Source organism: Oenanthe melanoleuca, chromosome 4 (assembly GCF_029582105.1).
Source record: "Oenanthe melanoleuca isolate GR-GAL-2019-014 chromosome 4, OMel1.0, whole genome shotgun sequence".
Lineage (NCBI taxonomy): Eukaryota > Metazoa > Chordata > Aves > Passeriformes > Muscicapidae > Oenanthe > Oenanthe melanoleuca.
Window position 1 is genome coordinate 27,641,751 of NC_079337.1, and position 21,782 is coordinate 27,663,532.

The 21,782-nt window shown below is 37.2% G+C and overlaps 1 protein-coding gene across 4 annotated transcripts in view; it reads right to left on the bottom strand.

Annotated features, from left to right (window-relative positions):
- The window catches only part of FBXW7 (F-box and WD repeat domain containing 7), a 196,180-nt gene that overhangs the window by 93,620 nt on the left and 80,778 nt on the right, over window positions 1-21,782 (bottom strand). For all 4 annotated transcript variants that reach the window (XM_056490701.1, XM_056490704.1, XM_056490703.1 and 1 more), the window contains exon 2: window positions 9,656-10,213. In XM_056490701.1, coding sequence (XP_056346676.1) covers window positions 9,656-10,144 — 489 coding nt within the window. In that variant the 5' untranslated portion in view covers window positions 10,145-10,213. The remainder of the gene's footprint in view (window positions 1-9,655; window positions 10,214-21,782) is intronic.

The window sequence follows — 21,782 nt, forward strand, 5'->3', positions numbered from 1 at the left end:
ACTTTAAGACTGGTTCCAAGAGTAAAGGGGGAGAGAAGAGGTGCAGAATTTGTTGTCAGAGACTGCACTCGTTTCCCCACACCCTTCACACAGACCGTGCTGTCTGCAGTGGACAGCAGGAGAGAGCCATTCTCTGCATTTAGTTAGTTTTTGACTAACTGAGGCAGAGAAGTTCCCTGGACTGGCTTTTTTCCCCCTTTCTCTTGGAGATGTTTGAACCTGCTCTGGACTGAAAACCCAGAAGAGCACCCGGAGCTCTTACCTGTGGCCCACCAGGCCTGGCCTGGGCCGTGCATCTCGCAGCACTGGAGGGACTGATAATAGACTGAGTGAGCCAAGCCGCAACCCGTGAAAGGAGCTCTTCCGAATCTGTCATCTCTTCAGAGCAGCGAGAGATTTTGTTGCTTAGTATTGTTCATTTCTGTGCTGGGGAATGCTTTGCCTGTTCAATAACAGTTTTTTTCCACTTCTCTCCAAATAAATATTTCCCGAACCAGTTAGGGGCGGGGCTACTTGAATCTGTTTTCTAGAGAGGTCCCATTCAGAGGTTTCCTCCCAAATTTCTCCTAAAACAGGACACCTTCTTACCTCTGTGGCTCTACATACAAGCTTAGGCCAGGCACCTTGCAGCCAAAAACTCTGTTGCAGGCTGCACTATTTAAGAGCAGAAAGCTCTATATGTGAGTAGGGTTTTAGATTTGTTTCAGAATTTAAGAGATGGGTATTTAAGCTCCAAGGGACACATCTTCCTGCAGTACATCCTCTTCCAGCTCCACTCAAGTTAATCCAGCTTACCTCTTTTATATTCCCTCCCTGCACTCTCCTATGTGACTAAACAATCAAGAAGAGGTACTCCTCAACAGCACCATTCTCTCTTGAGACTTACAGCTAAATGGATAGTATAATAAAAAGTATGGTAGAGGATGCTGCAATCCAAGTTTAACACAAAAATTAAACTGCTTCTCAGCCTTTACAGTGTTGTTTGTAATATATGTCATCTATTAAATGTATCTATTTAAAAAAATTACCTTTCGTAATGAAGCAAATGCTAAAATATGACAACTTCTGAAAGGGTATCAAAGTGGTTTCTGTGGCTGTAGATGCAACTATACAATAATTTTTCATCTTCATTTTAGCTAATCTGTTTTCTGCTTCCTTGGAAGCTCTGCTAACCAACAAAACAATCACAACCCACAATTCTGCAACAAGCAAACATGCATCTGAAGAAGAGACTAATTAGTGAAGTTATTGGAGGGTTCTGCACGCAAGAATGCCTGACCCATTACGAGAAGTCACCATCACAATCCAAACAGTTGACACAGAATTAACATTTCACATTCATATAAACTAATTTGCTAAGTTTTATGACAACCTCAACAAAAGAAAAGGGAATAAATGTTTAAGTAAGTGGGGGTTGTTGCAAAGATTCTTGCTGTGAACAACAGTGCCCGTTGCCCAGAACAATAAAGCATCTCATGTAATGGGCTCAAACACTCCTTCAGAAAATCCTCCAGACAAGCAGAGCAGACAAAAGTGTTATCTGAAACCCAAAGCAAGAAAAATGGCTACATACCGGCTAACAATCTTCTTGCTCCAGCTGCTTACTTGGATTTTTAAATTCAGGTCTTTATGTAATACATTCCACTCCTGTTAATCTGATATCAAGTAGCTATTTTGCCTACACCATAGAAATCTGTGACAATATTTGCTGGAAATCATGCAGCTAATGCTTTTCATGAATTCATGTGTTTAATTTTTTAAAGTAGTTATCTCCTAACTGAGTTGGCTTCAACATAAGAGACATTTAATATTAAAAATTTTATGCAATGTTGAATTTTAGACAAATATAAACTAATTGAACAAAGTTAAATTTGTAGGAGCTTGCATAAAAGTGACCATGACTTTTTTCCCCACAAAATCAATTACCCATCAAATCCAAACCAGAGATGAATGAATCTGTAAATTACTGTAGCTGTTTAGAAACAATTTCTAAGATAATCAAGAAGCCAATGCTCCTCTAAATATGAAAAGCTTGAAACCGTTTCAGAAAAACAACTCAACTTAATGGGAACTAAAAACATCAATTAAAAACAAAATATTAGAGTATATTAAAGTCATTAATATTTAAAAACTGTGAAACTGGGAGTTGCAGAAACAGTTATGCAAAAAAAGACAAAAAACAGGAATAAGTTAAAGTTTGTATCAAAATATTTTTTTTAGAATTAGAACAATCAAAATATTTCAGAAATACTAATTCTGATGATTTACAGGAAAAAAACTTGGAAAAGTAAACAGAGTATAACCAAGATAACCCTATGGTGAAACTCAGGTGTCAGTACAAGAGAAAATAAGGCACTGGTTGACATAAAATAGGATTATAGCATTGATGAGATTTTCATCCACAAAATCATGCTGGTATCACCTCTGTCATAAACACCAATTTTGATAAACATGGAATATTGCTGGCATGATATATCTGCTAGTACTACAATTTCAAGAGTATGAACACAGGTAGACAAACAATTTAAATCTCCAGTAATGATAATTTACAGAGCTATTTCACAGTGATGGCAACTGCCAGTAATATATTCTTGTCCTTGCATTGCAGCAGAATCCCAAATGTGGAGGGACAAAAGCATTTAAGTGCAGTTGAAATAGGAGTTGTATGAGTATTTGCTTATGTTGTGGCTAACTGTTACCAAATAGAACTCAATTAATACAAAGTCATCACTTCCAGAGCACTGGAAATGGGTGCCACAAATACAATGCAATCAGTGAAGAATCAGCATCAAGGACATGTTTTTGTCAGACTGCTATATGTGTGTATTTACTTAGCCCTCTCGTGCTATTTAGTATTTTTAAAACAGGTATGACAACACTTGACAAGACACAGATCAACTAGTAAAAATTAACAAACAGTAAAGGACCTGACATATGAGAAAACTCTGGTCACTTTAATAAATTGAGCATCAGTACTGTAGGTACAAAGGCCAACCTTATAGAACAGAAAGCTCACTTAAAAAGGCTTGCATAATATTAGACAAATCAGCCAAACATGAAATCCCAATGCATGGAGTTATTTGATACATAAATAGGTAAATACATTGCGTAAACAAAGTTTAACTGTCCTTGGCACAGTTGCTACTGAGTTTTAATTGCAGTTCTGATATCAGAGAATCATTTAGGTTGGAAAAGGTTTCTTAAGATCATCAAGTCCAACCATTATTCTAACACTACTACAAGTCAAACACTAAACCATGCTCCTAAGTGCTACCTCTACATGCCTTTTAAATACCTCCAAGAATGGTAACCACCTCCCTGAGGAGCCTGTTCTAGTGTTTGGCAGCCCTTTTCCAGAAGGAGCATATCTTAATATAAATCTTCTCTAGTGCAACTTCAGACCAGTTCCTCTTGTTTTATCCCTTTTGTTACCTGGGAGAAGAGGCTAACCCTCACCTGGCTAGAACCTCCTTTCAGATATTTGTAGGGAGTGATAAGGTCTCCCGAGTCTCCTCTGGGCTAAACAATACCAGCTTCCTCAGCTGCTCCTCACAGGATTTGTGCTCCAGATGCTTCAATGCCCTTCTCTGGACTCCCTAGAACACCTCAATGTCCTTCCTGTAGTGAGGGGCCCAAAGATGAACACAGGATTTGAGGTATGGCCTCACCAGTGATGAGTACAGGAAGATGATCATTGCCCTGGTCCTGCTGGCCACACTATTGCTGATACAGGCCAGGGTGCCATTGGCCTTCTTGGCCAACCGGGCACACACTGGCTCGTGTTCAGTTGCTCTCCAGCAGCAGCCCCAACTCCTTTTCTGCTTGGCAACTTTTCAGCCACTCTGTCCAAGCCTGTAGCACTGTATGTGGCTGATGTGAGCCAAGAGCAGAATCCGGCATTTGACCTCATTGAGCCTCATACAATTGGCCTCAGCCCATCAATCCAGACTGTCCAGACTCCTCTGTGGAACCTTCTTAACCTCCACCAGATCAGCACTCCCAGCCAACTTGATGTCACCTGCAAACTGACTGAGGGTGCACTCAATCCCCTCATCTAGATTGTTGTTCAAGATACAAAGATATCTGCAATTCAAGACAAATGTTCCAACACCAGAGTGCTCAGAGAAGTATCATAACAAGAATAAAAAACAGAAATATATGTCCAGTTTCCCCATTGTTCTTGTTATTCACATTTAAGAGATCTATCAGGGAAGAACTTGATCGCTCAAAGTATGGGGAGAAAAAAAACAAATTTGTTAAAAAGCTCTTCAATACAACATGAAAATAAAACAAAATTATAATAGCTGGAAAAAGACAAGAGAATTAAGGCAGAGTAAAGGTGGAGAAATTTAAACACTGATGATAACTATCAAACTATTAAACTAGGCTTGAGAGAGATTTGCCTTGCTGCACAGTTTCCTGTTTTCAGTGACATTTTTCTAAAAATAAGCTTTAGCTTGCACAGAAGTCAATACAGAGCAGCCTAATATTTTATGCTGGAATTCATTAAAGGTAACCACAAGGATCCTTCCAGATTCCTATGTGGTGTTGGTGAATGCAATGAAGTCTCTCCTGAACCACTGGCCTTCTCATTTCAAGTGCCCATGCCCTTTACCCATAACACTTTCACAACATTATGGAAGCAATTATATCAGTGATTTGCACAGAGCACTAGTCTGAGGCAAATATTTTTATATATTTTATGTATTGTTATATCTATTATATAAACAATATATAAAACATGAGTATCTATAAAAATATTTTTATATAAATACAACGGGGTTTATGCCTCTGATGATGTTTATCAGGTAGAATACAGCGTGCCTGCTGCTACTAAGGTGACAGGCAGCAAACCCAAGCAGGGTACACTGTGTTGTTATGGGTGAAATATGACATTTTCTTCCTTAGCCATACAGGATTGTGCTGGTCAACCAAAAAAAAAAAAAAAAAAAAATCAGATAAGAGAAAGACTTTATTTGGTAGTTTATGAGGAAGGTAAGAAAAAATATAAAGACAAAGAACAGAGATATTAAAAAACTAAGATGAGCTGCACAACACCTACACTAGTAGCAGTTGCTGTTTTGTTCAGTCTCACTATTATCTCTTGCTATTTGGTAGTGTAATGGTTTTGGTTCACCAATCTGAGATTTCCCAGCCAATGTGCCAATTTATGTGGCAGGTTTAGTGTTGGCCAAATGCAGTGCACCCACCAGAAGATACTTTCTGCTGTGAGACATGATTAGGGGAAGAGCAAAGCAGGCTCAAATTTTAAAGGGTATAAAGAAAAGCTTCATTAATAGGAACTAAAAGAAAAAATAATACAAATCAGACTAAAAACCTTCAGAACACTTCTCCTCTCCCCACACACTCTCTTTTCTTTCCCACTGACAATGTACAGAAACAATTCAGTCAGTTTATCACCTCTAGAATAGTCTTTCTTCAGTTCACTTAGGCAGAGGAGTCTCTCTTGTCATGCTATGGAGACTTCTCCACAAGAAAATGGTTCTCTCCTGGCTTCAATGTCACAGTGAATCAGCTGCCAAGGAGAATGGAAATCTGATCACTATGTAAAAGTTCCTCCCCTCAACTTACAGCTTTCCCCACAACTGTTTTTGAGGACTCACTCTTTAGCTTTTAAGGAGGAGCAGTTCAGAAGCAAAGGTTTTCTTTATCTCTGAGATCACTGTCATCTCTGGGAACAGAGGTCTTCAACCCCTGGGGGCAAAGGGTCTTCATCACTCTTCTCTCTCTGTTCAAACTTCTCATGGGATCACAACTACTTCAACATCTGCTTATTCAGCATGGATGCCTTTGCTCATGTCTACAATTTTAACACTTCTCCCCCCATGCTTTTATCAATGAGTTACAAAGGAAAAAAGAGCCTGATGTATCAATCATATCTTCAGCATACCTCACAAGAGAATTTCAGCCCAGGTATAAGGCATCTTTTCATCTCCTCCCATCTGGGACCTGACTCCTTCCTTACTGACCTTGGTGCCTTCATGTTGTTTCTCTACATGTCTTCACTCTGTCCTTTTATTTGAGAGAATCGATATTTGCAGGTCTCATCTGTGCACTAAAAGAATTTCAATATCATGCCCAAGGCTTGCAGAGGGTCATGCAATCCCTGCCAAGTGGCTTCCAGAGTTGTTTATGGTGAAGAATCCTTCAGCAGCCATGCTGGGGGGGAGGTTAGGATCTTCCAGGGGCCCAGACAGAACGGAGGTGGCTGCTCTGGCCACACAGCTGTTTTCTGATTTTTGCTGCGTTCAATTCCAGCCATGGGGCTGATGGCTTCCTCTCCCCCTTCCCAGCAGCCACTGCGGCCCAGCCCGCCCCCGTAGGCCACATTGGCCAATGCAGAGGGGGCGCAGCCCAGCCCGTAGCTGCTCCCAGGGCCCGGCGGACCCTTGCTCAGCCTGGGCCAGCAGCGAGGCAGGGTTTAATGTCGGTAAAATGTTAGTAGCTGTGGCCCGACCCAGCCTCGGCCAAGGCCCAAGGCCTCCCCTCTCCCACCCAGCCACTGAGTGGGAGGGAGAAGAACTTTTTACTGCAAAGGCCAGAAAGCATGAGAGCTTTTTCCTGGACTCATTTTTAACATGTCTTCCCAGAGGTGTGTTCAGTTTCTCAGTGGTTTAACAGGTAGTCAGTTCTCAAAACTGACACTTTGGCTTTTATTACTGATTGGTTTTTATCAGACATGGAGAAAGCTCTTAGCAGACTGTGACATATATATATATATATATATATATATACACCATATTGTAATTCGTGTTTTGTATAAAATAAGTCTGCAAAATAAAGGAGCCACAGGTAAAGGCAGTGATTGCCTCAGAACTAGGTAAATTAACATATCTACAGGCCGGACTGCTACTGATAAGCACCTATCTCCTGGGGAAGCCTGGAAACTCACAGGAGAGCAGCATTTCCCGAAAAACCCATCACCAGGACTGCATTACTCGACTCTGGTTCCCGGCGTGAACACCAGGGGAACCCAGTGCGATAGAGGCTGGGTAACATCGTGTGTTCACCCAACTCCGAACCCGGGCTCGGTGTTGTTTTTTTCGGTTGTGGCTTTCCAGGACCGTATTTTCGGTCGCGAAAATAAAATTTGCCAATTTAACCTTTTAATTCGGTTTGATTCGTTTATTACCTACAACACAGACCCTCTCAGAATAATAATTTCCATGTGTGGCTTCTTGCCTCCTCACCAAAACTCAATACAAAACAAGCACAGATAGTGGTGAAAGTGTGCCCATATGTGCAAGCAGAACAGTGTTGCATTAGGAATGCTTCTGAGGAGCCAGGTTTACATCTGACACACAAACATGAAATAGGGCACTCAGCCATCACTGCCTATAATGGTGGCACAAAGCAAGTTTCACAGAGTACAGCACACAGCAAGGTAATTCAGTCAGTTACAAGAACTGAAATCGACTACAAATGCTGAGGAACATGTCTGAGAAGCTAAAAATAAGTCTCCCAGTTCAAGTCTCCTAGGATGACTATTCCTCAACATATAGAAGCAGAAATCCCTTGTAAATATAGATGATAAGTCTGCTAACACTTCCTTCTCTTCTCAAAAACAGCATATTAATTAGTCGTGCTTATTTTTACTCTGGTAACTCATTCATGCTTTCACACAGGTATTTCCACAACACTTTCTAAAACAGAATGAGTTCCTCTGGTTAATTATTGATCTATTAATGAATTGGTAACATTAAATGTTGCACCTCATTTTTTCTAATGTGCAACCATCGTGCTGAGTAGTGCCAGCTCAAGCAACTTTCTAACCTGTGCCAATAGCTCAGTTACACAGTTGAAACTTCTTAAAACAGAGCTGCACCATGAAAAAATTCACAAAAATGGTTTGCTACCTGGCTGCCCAACAATTTTTGCAGAAGCACAGCTTGGGAACAGACCACAAACAAAAACGGCCAGCCCTGCATTGAATATGCAGAGCAACTATCAGACCACACAGAAATTCTTCATCTGTACAAAGTTCTTCCAGACATGTTCCTTCAGGCTAAACCAGCTTGTTTCAGTTCATATCAAATATGCCTCAAGAAAAGAAAGAGCTACATTCATTACTGAAGTCAAGAAAAAAGTTTCAGAACTGGCTGCCACTGAAAATTATGCTCTGCTTTGTCTGTACGAAATTTGAGTGTAGTTACTTACAAAGCACTTCAACAAGTTTCCATTTCAGACCTTAGAAACATATTTTTGAATATAACAATTTCCTACATTAAATATTGTCATCCTGGATGCAAGTTGTTATATGATATTCAGTAAAACATACTAAATCCAGGAAAAGCAATGTATTGAAATAAAATCAAGGATGTCAGTTGTAAAATCCAATTCAATAACAGTACATTACTCCAAATTAGAAAGCATATACTTCAGTACCTTGAAGAATTATACATATAAATATAAAATTACAAAAAAATTCATGTGAAAACATTACAGCTTTTCAAAAATCAAAGATGTTAGCTGAGATACTTTAAACACGGAAGTGACTTGTGTACTATTGCTGTTAACAAAAACATCGTTGTAGATTCCAGGAGCAAATGTTCACCCTATATACTTGTTTGAGTGCATCTTCAAGACTGATTACCTATCTCTATACATTTATGCTCATACTCAACCTGTTAACTTACGTTAACTGACTTTTTTTGTGGTTTTATTTTAAATATTTTTTTAAAGTAAAATTTTAAAGTTTGAGGAGGTTTGGTTTTTTAAAAGGTGAGAGGAGGCTAGGTGTTCCATTAACAAATAATGAGTAAGAAAAAGAAATTCATCCGCAGACTGAGGAAGAACATTCTTCCAGACAAACACTAGCCTGCTTCTCTTTCTTACTAGTCAATTTCACTACTTTCATTATTTTGCTGCTCCTATGAGTTAATGGAATTCCTCCTTTCCAAAGAACTTGGAAAATAAAGTGAACTACAAATGTACACTGCAGCCAATAATTTCTTTTTAATCTAAAATGTTCAGTGATATAAGTAGAAATAAAAGTATGCAAATTAATTTCCAGATTCTTATTACAAATCTGAAGTTTTCAACAACCAGCACACAGGTTCAAGGTCCTCACAAGCAAGGTACTATAAGACATTATGTAATGACTTCCTAACTGAACAACTGGCTATCACACTTTCTTTAACCTGTATTTTGTCAAGGAACTCAGCAGGCCAGCAGAAACTTTGTGTTTCTGTAATATTCCATCCTACTTTTTCATTACAGTGTTTTCACCTAATCAAACCAGATCTTGTATGAGAAAACAATACATGTATTACCTTCCCTTCTAGCCCACTTGGAAAAGGAAAATAACATAAATGGCACCAGGAGCATCTTATGTAAAAATATTCTTATAAAGAAACATCTTGGTATTTTGGCCACAGTCATCAGATTTCTTAAAATATATTCCTTAAAATATATCTAGGGCTATTTGGTCATGTCAAATGCACGCAAGTATTTTTATTATTAAGAGCTAAAACAGCACACTTTTTGAGTACTACATAAATTCTTCACTGTAAGCTCTTCAGGAAATAAAACGTTTGCTTCATTGCAAAATTTTAGTTTATGCTAAATGTTATTTTTTTTTCCAAAACCCAAAGTTAATGAGGATTAAGAACACAAAAAAAATGTAGCTTCTCACCTTTGTCTTCATGTAGAATGGCGATGACTGGTGAATAGGCAAGTCCATAAGGCTGTTGGAATTTGTGACACTATTACAGTTAGCATGTTCATCTTCTCTACTGCTGTCATCAGACTGATCAAAATCATCACTGTCCTGGTCCATTTCCTCCTCCTCTTCCACCTCCTCCTCTTGATCACCAGCATGTTCATCATCATTTTCCCCTTGGTTACAAGTGGAATCTTCATCCACTGTAATAAGTCTGTTATTATTTTCTTCTAACTGTTCCTGCTGAGACTCATGCGTGTCATCAAATCCAGGGTCTTCTCCTCCTATCTCCCCATTCCTCCCTATGTGCTGCACCTCTTGTTGTCGTCTTTGCTGCTGCTCCTCCTCTTCTACGACCCGATTCATCTGTTCCTCATCTACTTGGCTTGAGGAAGCATTACCTCGAAGAGATCCACCAGTTCGTCGCCTCTTGCTGCCCACAGAGAGCAGTTCCTGATTCATTTCCAAAAGCCAGCTTGCTACTTCTTGGACTTTGGCTAGGCTATCTGAAGATGCAAATGCTTTCACATTCTAAGGAGATAAAGAAAAAGTGGAAAATTATAAAAGTTACTTTTTTTTATTAGATAAAGCAGTAAAAAACTATTTAATGGTATTATTCCCAGCAAATAGAAACTTACAGGAAACAAGGAAGAACTTCTACTTGACACACAAGTGTCAAGTTAAACTCCAGCCAGAAAAACTCAAAAAAACTACAGGCAACTTTCTGGCAAGAAAATGACTTGTTCTGTCAAACAGTCTGATCATAGTCTCTTTAAGCACCAGATTCTGCAAAATTGACAAGAACTAGTTGCCTTTCTAGAGAATCCACAAGAATCATTAATATTCATGTTAGCAGAAGATATAAGTATGCAATATTACTTGCAAAAAATTGTACACAGATCATTTCAAATGGCATTTATTTTCCCTCCCATATGATTACAGTCATTGTATATTATTGAAAAAACAAACTGTTTTTGGTCTTATGCATTAAGAGGAGCATATTTTTGGACATAATTGCAAGCCTCTTTTCTTATTATTCTAATTTCCTTTTAGATTAATAAAGAAGAGAACACCCATTAAAGAATATAGCATTATCACTGCCAAGTCTTCAGCTGGCCAGAGAGGCGACCAGTGATCAAAAGCAGACATCACTAGGCAACCTGTGTGGCCCCAAAAACATCACATCCCACTCCTGGAAAAACAAAGATTGTTAGTAGTAAAGTTATCCAAAGTCTAAGAAGCTACAGTAATTGTTAAATGAGTCTCTGAGATGCTAAAAGAGGCCAAAATTAGGTGCATTTTAATAGAAACTAAAAACATACTAATGCAATTTTCAAACTATTCATGCATTCAGTTACCCGTGTGCCTCCAAGCAATATATAAATATGGGGGGTTATAACACAGACTAATTGATTATTAAATTTGGTATCAGATTCCAGCTATATAGCCTTTGAGGCTGGCACATCCAGACTGGTTTCTCTAGATTTAAGCAATGTGTTGAGTAGATTAAGCCAGACACAGCTCAACAAGTAGTTAGATTCAAAGGCTATGAAAGCAGTACATGAAAATGTGTGCAGAGAGAAATTAGATTTGTCATTGTGTATAGAGTCACCATCCTTGGGAGCTTGCAGCCCTACCCACACTGAAATTAGGAAATTAGGCCACACTGAGAGAGAGATTCAGAAAGTACAACAAAAATACTGGATGGGAGCACAAGTTCTGACTCTTCTTGGAGTAGGAGCAGTAAAGGAGGTTTCCATTAATACTTCAGCACAGGATGATAATCTCTGAACCTCTGCCACCTCCACTATCACCCCCTCCTTTTTCTTAAGTTACCTATCTCTTATAGTTTAATTTTTTTTTCTTTTTAACAAAAAACCTCGGGCCTTGTACGATGGACAGAGAACAGATAAACCCCAACTTTGCTCCACAACATTTGCAAAAACATTAATTTTATTGGTTAGTAGAGAACAAAGTACCAGAAACCATAGCTCTACTGTAATTTTTAGTGTGTTGTACCATAAAAGGCACAGATACACACTTATAGAGTGTTTTTCCACTCTTTCTCTGAGGAGGATTTATAGCTGGGATTCTGCACTTCTCTGCACCTTTCTTCCCCTGGGAAACACTACTTACTTACTTACATCCCAAAGACAGGGTTCTAAAGTTTCCATGTATCTACCCAAGTGCCAATTCCTCCAAATAAAACCTTATAAGATAAGCCACAGAAATATGTATTCAAAGAAAGTATCCATTAACTTCCAATCAGTGAATGAGAAAGTAACACTAAAAGACAATTAAGTGCCACACATTCAGTGGAACAAAGCAGATACTGTGCTTACTCTTGATTTTTCCATGGAAAAAAAGCTTTAGAACACTTGGGTGCATGTGACCCAAACCAGAAGCTAACGTCTATGTTTTTATATTCAAGTGGTAGCATGTGCAAATGTGTTTATTTTTCTGTGTACAGTAACTAGCACTTAAGAAAGATGCTATGAAGAGTGCACTCTAAGATAGATGTTTTCATTTAACATCTTTCCCCCAAAGCTCAGAAACCTTAGCATGTAGGAGTGATGTTTAATAACAACATTTCATCAAAAGTCAAATTGCCTATATCATCTGATGGCAATACAACTCACGTATCAGGCTTGCAACACAGTTTGAGCATTATTAATGGAACAACACTACACCTTATTTTCTCAATTTGGAAATTTGAAGCACTAAATAATGTAAAAAAACCAGTAATTTAAAAAAAAAAAAAAAAAAAAAAAAAAAAGGCCGAGCAAGAGGTTTACATCTTTTTAATCTAGAACTTCCAGTTTCCACCACAAATGTTTCTCTAACTAGCCATGGGTGTAGCTTAACAGTTTGAATGCATTTTTTCTGTATCAGCAGCATTATATATGCAATTAATGGTTTAGTATGTACTTGATAAAACTGCAAATGCTGCATTTGTTTCAATAATTTAATACATACTTCCAATTTGTATCTGTAAGCAACCAACATAAAAGGTCAGCTTTGGAAACATTAAAGTAATCAAATGCAAGAATACACTAAATGTTTAAGTGACAAAAATATTACTGCTGCTACTGTTATTATACCCAAATGATATTCCAGCCAATTAAAAATGTTCACTAGTACTAGCATATGCTTTTAATTATTCCTACACTTTTGAGTGACCATCGGTTCATGAAATTAGCTTTAGTCATTAGTGGTTTCCATTTTACTCTGCATTTTCATGAATAACCTCAACTTGTTTTTTCAAGAACATATATTTTCAAGATAATATATTATCAAAATTTAATTATAAGCAGTGCTACATCAGAAATTATCAGTATGCAGAGAGGTGATGCATTTGCGAAAGAACAGATGGATGTACATTATCTCAGAGATTTGAAACATTAAAGCTGCCTTCTGTCATGCAAGTGCTTTCAGAATTAACTACTGTCAGCTAATATAAAAGACACAAGAATTTCCATATATAAGGTAGATAAGGAATAAGAAAGATTATTACCTTGCCAGAAGAACTGTATTTACAAATCAACTTCCAGAGAACTGTGTTTTGAGCTATACAGTTCTCTCTGACTTATAAGTAAGAGACCAAAATCAACTAAACCAAATCAACTAAAAACCAGAAGAAACACTGAGGAAAGCTATTGTTTTCCTACATGTTTTTTCTACCTGTCTCAGAACACAAAGACTTTTTTAGACAGACACCAAAACATAGCAATGCAAGTGGCAAGACTTTGCATAAACATGCAAAATTCATTAAACTCAGTCAATTAATCTAACTTGGCAATTCCCAGTTTCTTAACACTTGCATTGTATGGGAAAACAAAATGCAAGAAACCCCTAAGAAAAACGGAATTCTCCAGACAGATCCAACAGTAAACTCAAAGCAGATGAAGTCATCCCATACCTCTGTTGAAAATTTCATGCAGCCCTCAGCTCTACTGAAAATTAAATGCTGTTTAAGTGTAATTCTTCAGCTTTATCATTACATTTTCACAGAAGATAGATTATAAAAACTAATATGAACAACAGTTGCTCAAAACAAGAAATGCCAAGCAATATTAGAAGATTAAAGGGAAAACTGCTTAGGATTATCTGAGACAACAGGTTGCATCCTATACTGCAAGGATGACCGCTTCACTTCCTGCTTTACTGATGAAATATCTCTGTTCTGCTAATATAGATTTTAAAAGTTGTTAAATATTTTTGACTTATAAACCCACATAATTACGGGAAAATGAAACTTTTATCAGTACTACCTGTTTTCATTTTTCCATTTCTATCACTTTAAACTATAAAGAAAAAAGGAAATCAGGTGGATGTAGAGAGGTGGAGGTTGGGGAGTGGTGGGGTTTGTTTTTTAACAAAATATAACAGATTGTGAAAAAGTTTTAAAAATAATTAACTTGGAAATTAATGTATTAGACTGACTTGGATACTAACCTAAGTATCATGATAGCATTTAGTAATAAGACAGTATAGCTACAGACACAACATGGATTATGGCCAGTGGATGCTCCTAGAATAAATCTTTTGAGATTACAGATTCAGTGGACAAAGACAATTGAACTAATACAAAAACTTCTGTAGATATTTGCCTAAATCTTAACACTGTAATATGAGCTTTTGATTGTGTTATTTAAACGTGCAATACTGAATTGAGATAAATACAAAGAAAAAACCAAAACTACCTTCTGAAAAAAAAGAGTATAAGGCCTTTATAAGCACACTGTGCCCAAGAACAACACTGGAATGGATTTATTCCCATACCTGCCCAGATCTCCCCCATCCCCCTAACCTTAAAATTACTCTCACAGTTGGAGCACACCTTCTGCTTCAGTTTCACCTAAAGCTGCTCTGGGACAGCTGTGCTTCAAATTATTCTACTGGGGAGCAGGTGTGGACAATCAGGAATTAGGGTTTTAAAGGTGAACTTGATCCAAGCCCAACTACCACACAAAGTGTAATACACCATTCAAACCAAGCCACCTATGGCCTCTTAAGCCCATTTGAAAAAAACATGCATGAGAAGTGGATTTATGTGCAGCATCAAGCACATACAAATAAATAACAGAGTTAACAGTGAGACTGTGAACCCTGTTTTACCAAAGAAAAATATATATTTGAGTAATGGCCGTAACACCTAACATTGCAAAACAGTAAGAGCAAGACACGTACATGACGTGTTTAAGAAAATAGTTACTAGATTTGTCTGATTACTAGCTGCACAGTTTGTATATGGGAAAGATTTTGAATAACAGCTAAGTAACAAACCAAAGCAGCCAACACACAATAACTGAAATTAAAAAAAATTAAATTAAGAATCTACCACCTTCTTTTATAGGTTATGCTAGTGGACCATTATTCTCATGCAAGGACTTAACAAAGTTAAGACATGTCAGACAAAGCCACAAAATTAACTGAAGTTATGAGCTTTAAATGACAGTTACAGAATAAGTTTGCTGCACTATAAAGGACAACAAACATGATCATAGTAAAGGAGTCACAAAATGGTGTTGAATACATTGCACAGATGAAGAAAATAAAAAAAAAACTGTATTTCATCAGCACATATGTTGATTAGAGCAAGACTGAAAGATTTAAAAACTTTCAGTAGCTTTTTTTCAAAATAAAATACATCATTAACAACATAACTCCTACAAGAACACATACTTTTTTCTAAGAATGATAAACTACTTATTCCACACATATACACACCTCAAATCTCTCAGTCAACTCCGTTATTTCCAGTTCCAAGGTCCAGAACAAAATAGCAGCTAGAAAGATTCTCTACTCCTGCTTTACTATTAACCTCCCAGCAAAGCTCTGACAACACTTACTAGAGCAGCACATGCAATATTTGTTGTATTAGAAATTATCCTGCTCTTTTTTCACAATCTCAATATACTTTAACAATCAATTAATGTAGTTTATTCAGTGCAAAGGCGTCAAAGCAACAAACATTAAATGAAAGTGCACCTCTAATTACTTACTTATGTAAAATATAAATCTGACAGCAAATAAAAAATAGATTTAGTATTCATTAAATTTTAAAAATACTACAATTAAACTTTCCTGTTTAAATTTAGTTATGTCCAGCTGTATTTTTTGCATCTAGTTTTATCTCCTTCTCTACTTAAATTCAGGCCCATCTACCTGCTGAAGCTTTTCACCAAGTCCTGGTGTCCTGATCTCTCCTCCTGAATGTTTCTGAACAAAGACACTTCCAGATTTCCCACCACACATGGTCTACTGTAAGATGTCTTTGCCTCCTGTTTGCCTGCTTCTATTTAACCTCACAATCCTATTTCAACAGGCTTTACCCTTTCTCTCCCTATTTCACCATCCAACTTACTTTTTTCTCCCAGGACTGCCTCTAAATATGGTTCCCTCTCTAATCCCAGGCCTCAATTTCCCAATTAAAAGAAAACTTAGTTTTAACTCTGGGAATGAAAGACCTTTCATATAATCCCATCCTCTTCTGACATAAATATATAAAGTATTTAACATGGGATATAATAGAAATAGCACACAAAACTTACCAGAGGGGGACATCTGAGTTTGGATCAGAAGCTAATTTTATTGAGTATACAAAGTGTTTATATAGGGTTTTACTTGTATGGCACTTACATAGGGCTTTATTTTTTTCCCATTGGTTACACATTCTTCATGCCATCACCTGGTAACATTATACTATCACAAAGTTTCACAACCTGTTTCTTGGTCACTTCTTGCCCAGGGAGCACTTATTTCATGTCCGTCTCTCTTATGGTTTCTGTTCGATCAGGCCTAAGATGTCAAGATGTCAACTTTACAAGTTTCATTGTACTCTCTGTTTTATTCCCTACAAAAACCCACTAGAGAATGAGAATACAAAAAGCAGGTTAGAAAATTAGTAAATGCAACAAGAATTTATGTATATTTAGGCTAAGTGGCTTGATAAAGAAATATCAGAAGTAGAAGAGAGATTAATAGACTTTTCATAAGCAAGAATTTAGAATTAACAGTCTGAACAAAAAACAGTCCTATTCTTTAGATTATGATAAAGTATGTATGATCATACAATCACATACAAAGTTACACACACACACAAACACAGAACCTGGATGTATTATAGCTCATATGGATTTCATAGATTCTCCTTCCAATAGCAAGAGCAGAGAAACAAGAGTGCAGACATGAGTTGAACAGAGAGAGAACAGGTCATGCCTGACGTTCTTTCTTCACCTGTGGAACCTGCAAACCTTGATTTTTATGCCAATGAAAAAAATGTAGAAATTGTTGGTTTCATAGAGCTCTTTTGGTAAAAGCTTGGTATCTTTTGTGTTACTTCAGAGAATTAAAAACACTCCCATAAAATTGGTAAAGCTAAAATTATCCCCTTTTTGCTACAATTGGCTAACCCCCGAATAAATCCGGGTGTTGATATTTATGGAGAAGGCTTCTGCCAAAAAAATAGCTCAGGAAAGGTATGGAGCAAAATGTATTGCTACGCTGGTGCTTGCTAGTTTTGCTTCCTCCATGCAGTGCGGATTTGCCTGTAGGACAACCAAAGTCAAATGTTTGCCAAGGCTGCAGGTCCAGACACCATATATGTGTCAAATTTGAACCCAGAGAAACCTTATTCAACCTGACTAATTGGTGTGCCAGTAAAAGATTGGCCAATACCTATATATACTGTGATCCTTAGACCAAAACGCAACTGAATAGTAAGTCAGGCGATACTGCCAACAGGAGTCATCCTGTGAATTATTGGGACTTTTGGACCAAAGAACTTCCCAAGGGATTATCCAATCCCCAAGAATTAGAGATTCTTGGTTCTTTAACAATGGCTTTCTGTCTTATATTTTCAGCTAGTGATTGGCAAGAAAGTGATCCTCCAAAGTACAACGTTACTCCCCATTACTTTGCATACAGAAATTTGAGTTCTTGGTGTAATTATTCAGACAGTTGGGATGAACTTTCCAGGGTTGACCAATATCCATGACAATTACCAAAAGGATATTGGTTCATTTGTAGAGATAGGGCTTGGCAAGGCATTCCATCACACCTTGTAGGTGGTCCATGCAGCATTGGAAGGCTCACTGTGATAGCACCTAGTGCTAAAGCAGTCGTTAGAAGAAACATAGCCCTGGCAGGCTGCAGAAAGGGTTTCAGCAGGTTTGTTTTTACCCCAACTTGCTTCAGCTATGGCCTTGAAACAATTAGATCAAGTTGGGTGTTGGCTGAGTAAATAAACCAAAGCCACATCCATTGCAATCAGTGATTTGCTGGGAGACGTTAGCAGTGTTAGACATGCCACCCTACAAAACAGAGCAGCAACTGATTTTCTCTTACTAGCACAAAGACATGGCTGTGAGGAATTTGAAGAATTCTGCTGTATGAATTTGTCTGACCACTCCAAATCTATCCACAAAGGTATACAAAAACTGAAAAATTTAACATCTCAAATCAAAAGAAATGATGGATCATGGTTAAACAATTTGTTAGAGGGATGGCGTTTTGCACCTTGGTTAAGGGAGCTTTGCAAGATGGGTTTATATGTAGTGATTGTTGTGGTAGCAATATTAGTAGTAGTGCCATGTATACTTTAGTGTGTGCGACAAATGATGGACAGAATCATTAAGGGAGCTTTTGTCATCTGAAAAAGAGATGTAGGAAAGGAAATTACAGAGAAATCTCAAAATCTTACAGAAAAATCACGGGGTCCTATGCAGTTGACTGTTGATCCCAAATTAATGTATGAAAATATAAAGGCTGGCAAAGGCTTTGATTCAAGGCCTTAGAACAGACGAAACTTAACAAATCAAGAGACAGCACTTACTAGAAGATTTGATTTACATCCTTAAAATCGATCAAATTTTTCAAAACCTTACATCTCCTACAGTTTAAAATAAAAATGCTTAAAACAAGATAAAAAAGTGTCTTAGACAAGCAAAAAGCAATACATTAAGTAAAGTTTATTAATATAGGCTTGTTTAAAAAGCTGGTAATGCTGTTTTGCTAAATAAAGAAAAATGCACTGTAGTAGAGCTATGTAATGCAAGGTAGTTAATATTCGAGAAAGTCATTAAAAAGCTTTCTTTAGGGTTGAACCGAGAGGGGGAATTGTGGGAAATAGAAAAGGCATAAAACTCTCAGAAAGGTGTACGAAAGCAAATCTTAGAATGGAAAAATGCAAGAAGGTTAAAGATGCAAAGTCAAGAAATAATAATGCTATGTGCTATATAGAGATAGGCCTTAGAAAATATGTTAAACAAGATAGTAGAAATATGTAAGCTTAATAATGAAGCTTTATCCATTGTTTTAAGCTATTACAAGCAAGCTTTGTTCAAAGCAAGATGTACGTGCAGTTTTATTAATTGGCTTAAGCAAATGCTTGTCAGCTTTTAACATTATGCTTTTGGCTAGAAAGTTGTTAAAAGACTTTGTAATAAAGAGAATTTTGTCTGATGTTGTAAGCAGCTGAAGCTGTTTCCATCTCCCTTACTTGGCTTTGTAAAATGAGACTGATGATTATAACAGAATAAAAGCTTCGAGACAGCTGCTCCAGCAGTCCCGTCCCATTGTTTGTGTATATACTTGTACATATAAGAAAAAAGCCTACATATATTCTAATACCATTATTTAGATTATGATAAAGTATGTATGATCATACAACCACCTACAAGGTTCAGAAACATACAAACACAGAACCTGGATGTATTATAGCTCACAGGGATTCAACAGATTCTCTTTCCAATAGAAAGAGGAGCATCAAATCTTAATGCTTTAAACCAAAGACCTTTTGCTCCCTCTTTGTGCATTCTCAAAACAAGGACTGCTCTGGCTAAAAGAGGGGATAATCTGAGTTGAAGTCATAGCAGTTTTTAATGTTCTAGCACAAAGAATCATGCTATAAAATGTATTAATAGAGACCTGATGCCCAATTAAAGCAATGATCATATAAGAGGAAGAGGGAAACTATGGGATTTTTCTTTCTACAAACACTTGTTCATAAGTATGTCATGAGGTTAATTCTTGTATTTGAAGTGTTTCAAAACATGCCTGCATTTTCCTTGTTTCAAAAAGAATATCATTGCAAATAATCAGTGAACAGAAGTACTGCTTTTACCTCTAAATTTGACACAGAGAATTGCTGTGTAATGCTGTGGCAAGGAGGGGGTGGAGATAAGAGGGAAATGTGAAAGTGGCTCATGAGGAAATTGTTGCAAAGCCTCCATCACACAGCAGTAAGAAAACTGCAATTAAAAAAAAAAACAAAAAAAAACAAAAAAAAAACAAAAAAAACCCAAACAATTTAAGTCCTTTTCCTCAAAGCTGTATCCCAACTGACAAGTTATTAACACACCAGTAGAGTGTTATTATAGAAGTGGGGAGCTCAGGACGCTTTATCAGGAACACTGCTTGTATTTCTTAGCTCCCTGAAAGGGAAAACTAACAGCAAAAGTACAAAAGCTACTCTTCAACTTTAATTTTACATTCTCAATGTTTTCATCAAGAACAGTGAATGGATATAATGTCGAATAAACTCACTTGCATTCCTTGGAAGATATGGGAGGCAACAATCCACAGCAGGAGGAGATCTGTATTATCACTAATCTTACCACGTTCATAGAAATATTTATGTTATTTATAGTATTTATATTAGTAATGATTGCTATGCAGAAGACGGCTGGTTTGTCTTTTCACTAAAAACTTTTTAAAGAAGAAGGATTAAGCTGTAAAATGTGTCAAGTTAACTATAATGTGGAACTAATGAAAGGCTTCTCTCCCCTTTTCCTCAGAAAAGGTAAGCAGAAAAAAAAGCCTTGAGTTATTTAAAGAGCGCCAAGTTTTCCAGCAAAAAAACAAAACAGGCAAATTCTCCATATAATCTTGCATGCTGCCTCTCAGTATCAAGAAGTGATTTATTTTCCATTGAAAGGACCTTTGAGGTATAAAAGTTAAGCACAGAATTTTCAAATTGCATCGTCTCAACCTTCCCACTTTGACAACTGAACCATTACTTGGGTTCTTATATCAACATTTTTACCTCTCCAAATCTAAAGTTCTTACCTTGAATAACTAATTAATATTGCTTATTGTTTTTCCAATAATTAGAATACTACAACAAGCCTACACAACTACTGCTAGAGTTTTAGCATAAGTATCCCTGTTTGCTCAATTTAGAGCAGTAAGTTAATATTTCAGCCCCATGTAAACTATGCTTTCTGTGCATACTAACAAGGAAGAGTTTCTTGCCAAAAGCAAGCATTAGATCATACTTAACATAAACAGAGTATCTCTAGCTACATTACTTGAGAAGCATGTGGCCTGAAGAATTCTCATTTTAGAAAACTAGGCAGCCAATTTTTTATATGCCTTTCAAATTGAAAGGTGCTGTTGTATACCTACTTAGCGAAGGCTAGAGATGTACCAACAGAATCATCCGAACTCTCCCATGATAGATACATATGCAATAAAGAATTTCTCTACAAGAAAGGGTCATGAATCCTCTTACTGCACAAAAGGAGACTAAGAACTCCTTAAAACTTAACAGGTTTGGATAATTTTAGTTTGAATTCAACCTTCTTTTCAAAAAGTAAGTAAGTAAAGCTTGTGGGTAGTTATGAGGGCTTTCCAAGATGACCAGACATCTCCACAGTACTGCTATGTATTCCGTTCTATTTTCACATGCCTTTCTATCCCCAAACTAGGCCATCTATATTCCGTAAAAGAAGAGTCCTTGAGGTCAGTTTCACAGCATCATCAACACTACTGCATACAAGGACCAACCCAGCTGCCCAGACCAAAAACTGCATAGAATAGTTTTATACTGCTAAAGGCCTTTCATCCACAGAAAAAGAATCTGAGGAGCAATGAGGATGACCTTCTGGCCTTCTAGTAGAGAATTTTGGTTAAGCCGTGCTGGAGCGTTACTGTGCTATGGAAAAACTCGTCTGCGTTAGCACATATTAAGCCATAGGTACCACGGAACCAGAAATCTCAACTATCATTCAATAACATGTACCTTACATAAACAGGCAATGTGATTTCTATGCAAAAACAACTCCATTCTTCCCAACTGTCTATGTGAACATAGATT